This window comes from Mustela nigripes, chromosome 8 (genome assembly GCF_022355385.1).
Source record: "Mustela nigripes isolate SB6536 chromosome 8, MUSNIG.SB6536, whole genome shotgun sequence".
NCBI classification, from domain to species: domain Eukaryota; kingdom Metazoa; phylum Chordata; class Mammalia; order Carnivora; family Mustelidae; genus Mustela; species Mustela nigripes.
Genome location: NC_081564.1, coordinates 7,006,419 through 7,009,766, shown reverse-complemented (window position 1 = coordinate 7,009,766; position 3,348 = coordinate 7,006,419). Strand labels below are relative to the sequence as shown.

The 3,348-nt window shown below is 51.4% G+C and overlaps 1 protein-coding gene across 1 annotated transcript in view; it reads left to right on the top strand.

The window, feature by feature from the left end:
- CFAP251 (cilia and flagella associated protein 251) overlaps positions 1–2,490 on the top strand; it is a gene marked incomplete at its 5' end in the record, with an annotated part of 64,725 nt that extends 62,235 nt beyond the window's left edge. The window contains one exon of the mRNA XM_059409937.1: positions 862–2,490. Coding sequence (XP_059265920.1) covers positions 862–986 — 125 coding nt within the window. The remainder of the gene's footprint in view (positions 1–861) is intronic.
- Between the last annotated feature and the right edge of the window lie 858 nt (positions 2,491–3,348).

Sequence of the window (3,348 nt, the reverse complement as noted above, 5' to 3'; positions counted from 1 at the left end):
TTTTTTCAAACAACCTTGTGAAGACTTCAGATAGCTGTAGGTGGCTTTTTTTTTTTTTTTTTTTAAGATTTTATTGGGACGCCTGGGTGGCTCAGTTGGTTAAGCAGCTGCCTTCAGCTCAGGTCGTGATCCCGGCGTCCTGGGTTCGAGTCCCACATTGGGCTCCTTGATCGGCAGGGAGCCTGCTTCTCCCTCTGCCTGCCATTCTGTCTGCCTGTGCTCGCTTGCTCTCTCTCTCACAAATAAATAAAATCTTGGGGGAAAAAATGGTGGTGCCTCTATAATGAGCTCTACTTATTAAAGATTTTGTTTATTTGACAGCACAAGCAGGGGAGGAGGCAGAGGGAGAGGGAGAAGCAGACTCCCCACTGAACAGGGAACCTGATGTGGGACTTGATTCCAGAGATCATGACCCAACCTGAAGGCAGACGCTTAACCTACTGAGCCACCCCGACGCTCCTCCCTCAGCTTCATTGTTCATTCCCAGTCTCACATTAAACAGGGTTCCTGATCTCAGACAGTTCTAGACTCCAGTATCCTGTGGGTCATTTCCAGCCTCCAAGCTCCCCTCCCCCATTCCTTGTGTCCGTGGGACCTCAGGATGTAAAGCGCCCAGTTGTTACACATAAATCAACCAAACCATGTGATTAAGGCTTTCCAATGGAGTTCACAGAGATTTGGTAACAGTGCTCCAAACCGTAAAGGAGGGACTTCAGCCAATTTCCACCCAGGGGTTTTTAAGAACTTACAGCCAAACCGTAGCACAAAGCTAGTATAGGTTCTTTGTATTTTTGGGAAATTCTTCTAAGTTAGAAACCTAATCGTTATGAAAGCATTTGTTTTCTTTTCTTGTTTGGCTAGGTTCAGAAATCTGCCTTGAAGAAGAACTTCCAGACGAAATCACTGCAGAAATATTCACGACGGACATTCTTGGCCTAACCATTTCACAAGATTTCAGACAAGATCCTATGGGCAGTGAAGTTTAAAGAATGTTTGAAGCACAAAAGACTTTGTGTGTGGGGGGTGTTCCCCCCCCACCGCCCCAAGAGGCACTGCTTTCCTGCATTTCCCTGCCCCCACTCTAATCTTTGGGATATTTAGACATTAAAAGCAAATTTCTGTTAAGCAATGGAATTCACAAAGTTGGACATTCCACTGTTTCTGAAATAGGAAAGTGGGTGGAGGCAAGAAACACACTGGCAGCCGGATGTACGGGGTGGCTGGGTCCCCTGACCCGTCCCTCTGCCTAATGTAAGGCAAAGCTACCAGAGCAGAGTTGGAAAGGACCTGGAGGTAGGTTGGTCCTAGGGACACGTGTGGCCCTCGAGGGCCACCTGGACCTTAGACCTCTTGTGGGTCACCCCTACCTGCAGTTTGACTAGGGGAGGAAGGGGAGAACCCAGAAGCAAGAGAACCCTGCTTCTGGGTTCTCATCAGCAAAACACCTAAGCGGCTGTGTGTGGCCGTTAGGGAAGAGCATCACTGGCCATGCTTAGCCCTGGTGGCAACTGCCAGAAAGAATGCAAAAAAGCCCCCCTGGGGCCCTGCGTTCTGCACCTGGGCCAGAAACCACCTGGCTGGCCCCCAGAGGGCAGAACTCACCGACCAGAGTCTGTGAGCCTCCCCCTCCCCGACACCTCCCCCCCAAAACCAGCGGCGGGGACATTCGCTGCCTCAATTTCCACTGGGCTTCAAAACACATTAGCAGGCAAAAACAGGGCCCAGTTGCCCAGCTCGGGGGATGTTTGGGGAACAGGACTGAGTTTTCAGCGGTGTTTTGACCTTGGGAATAGAGCACCATCTTTGTGTAAACAAGTGAAATGACAGTCTGATTTTAGAGATTTGTTCCCAGTAATGAGTTCTCGCGCAGACCCGTGTGCCAAATGTGATTCTCTACACATGCTCAGTCCTTCGCACCCACACCGGGTCTGTCCCCGGAGGCCCTGGCGTGGGAGATGACATCTCGGCTCCCCCAAGAGCCCTTCCTCCTCAGGAGCAGAGTGCGCGTGAGAGAAGTAAATGACAGGACGCCGTCCCCTGTGCGCAGAGCGCTCCCCCCTGCCTGGCATCCACTTGGAGACTTGGCTTCTGTGAGTCTTTGGAACTCTGGAACATAGAACAGAACTGTCTACCCCAAAACAGGCTGTGTCACGGCGACCTTGGGACCAACAGCGTGGGCCGGTTTTCCGTGGCGTCTGCTCATCAAATTGTCGTGCCAGGCTTGGTAATCAGGTTTACATTTTGTTTAAAAAAAAAAACAACAAAACAACCAAAAAAAAAAAAAAAAGAGAGAGAGAGAGAGAAGGGAAAAAAAGACAAGCTTTACGAATCAATTTTGCAGCTGCTAAGGGCTTAGGAGATATATTACCAAGCTGGTTAAAAAGTTCCTAGGGACATTTTAGAGAACAGGAAATTCTCAGATGACTTGTTGTCTTCAAAAAATTGCTCAGAATTGGATGCAGCCTGGACACCAAGCAGAGGCTTCTTTCATTAAATTGGGCATGCTCTGATTTTGTTCTTGGTGACTGCATGTTTTGGAATCACTGTCTAAAGCGGGACTGGCCAGCGGCCTGACCCACTGTGGCTGGACCAGTGAGCTGGAACCATGGTCGCACGGTCCCTGCAATGCTCCCACTGTGCTGAACCAGCTTCCCTGTCTCCAAGTCTCCTCCGGGAGGGGAAGCCAAAAAGGGACAGCAGGATTCCTGTCAATAGCGTTCCAACCACTCCCAGCCCAGCGTGGCCAGGGGTTCCCCATCTCATCTTTGGAGCCCCCTTCTGCAGTGCTTTTGTTTGGGAATCTCTCGACTTGTTTGACCAACATGGAGAAGACCCGTGTACCTTTCAGCCCCAGGAGGCCCTTTGCCTGCTGTCCCCGGCAGGCCCCACCTGCTGACCACACAGATGCTGGAGGCGTAGGAAGTGGTGGGTAGCCTTCCTACAGAGTGAGCGCAGCCCCCATACCCTCCAACAGCATGCACGGCTGAGCAGTGATACCAGGAAGGGAGCGAGGAAAAGCCAAAGAAGTTTAGTCGTTGGGCTTGCACTTCAAGACTGAAGGCCCAATCACTGAACACTGCGCTGTTCCTTTGGAAGGAGAATACTGTTTCAGACGGGGCCTCCAGCTGCTGATCAATGGTTTGGTGCTTCTAGAGTTCAGGAAACCCCAGGAGCCCTCCCTGCCACCCCTCCACCTCGCCCCTCTGCTCCAGACCCCAAGGTTCCTCCCCAGCATGGCTTGCATCTTTGCCCGGCATCTGTTCTGGAAGCCCATGAGCTTAACTGGGCTCATTCTCTGCTCCTGCCCTTCAGTGGCTCCCTGTGTGCCCGTGGGTGTGGCTCTGAAAC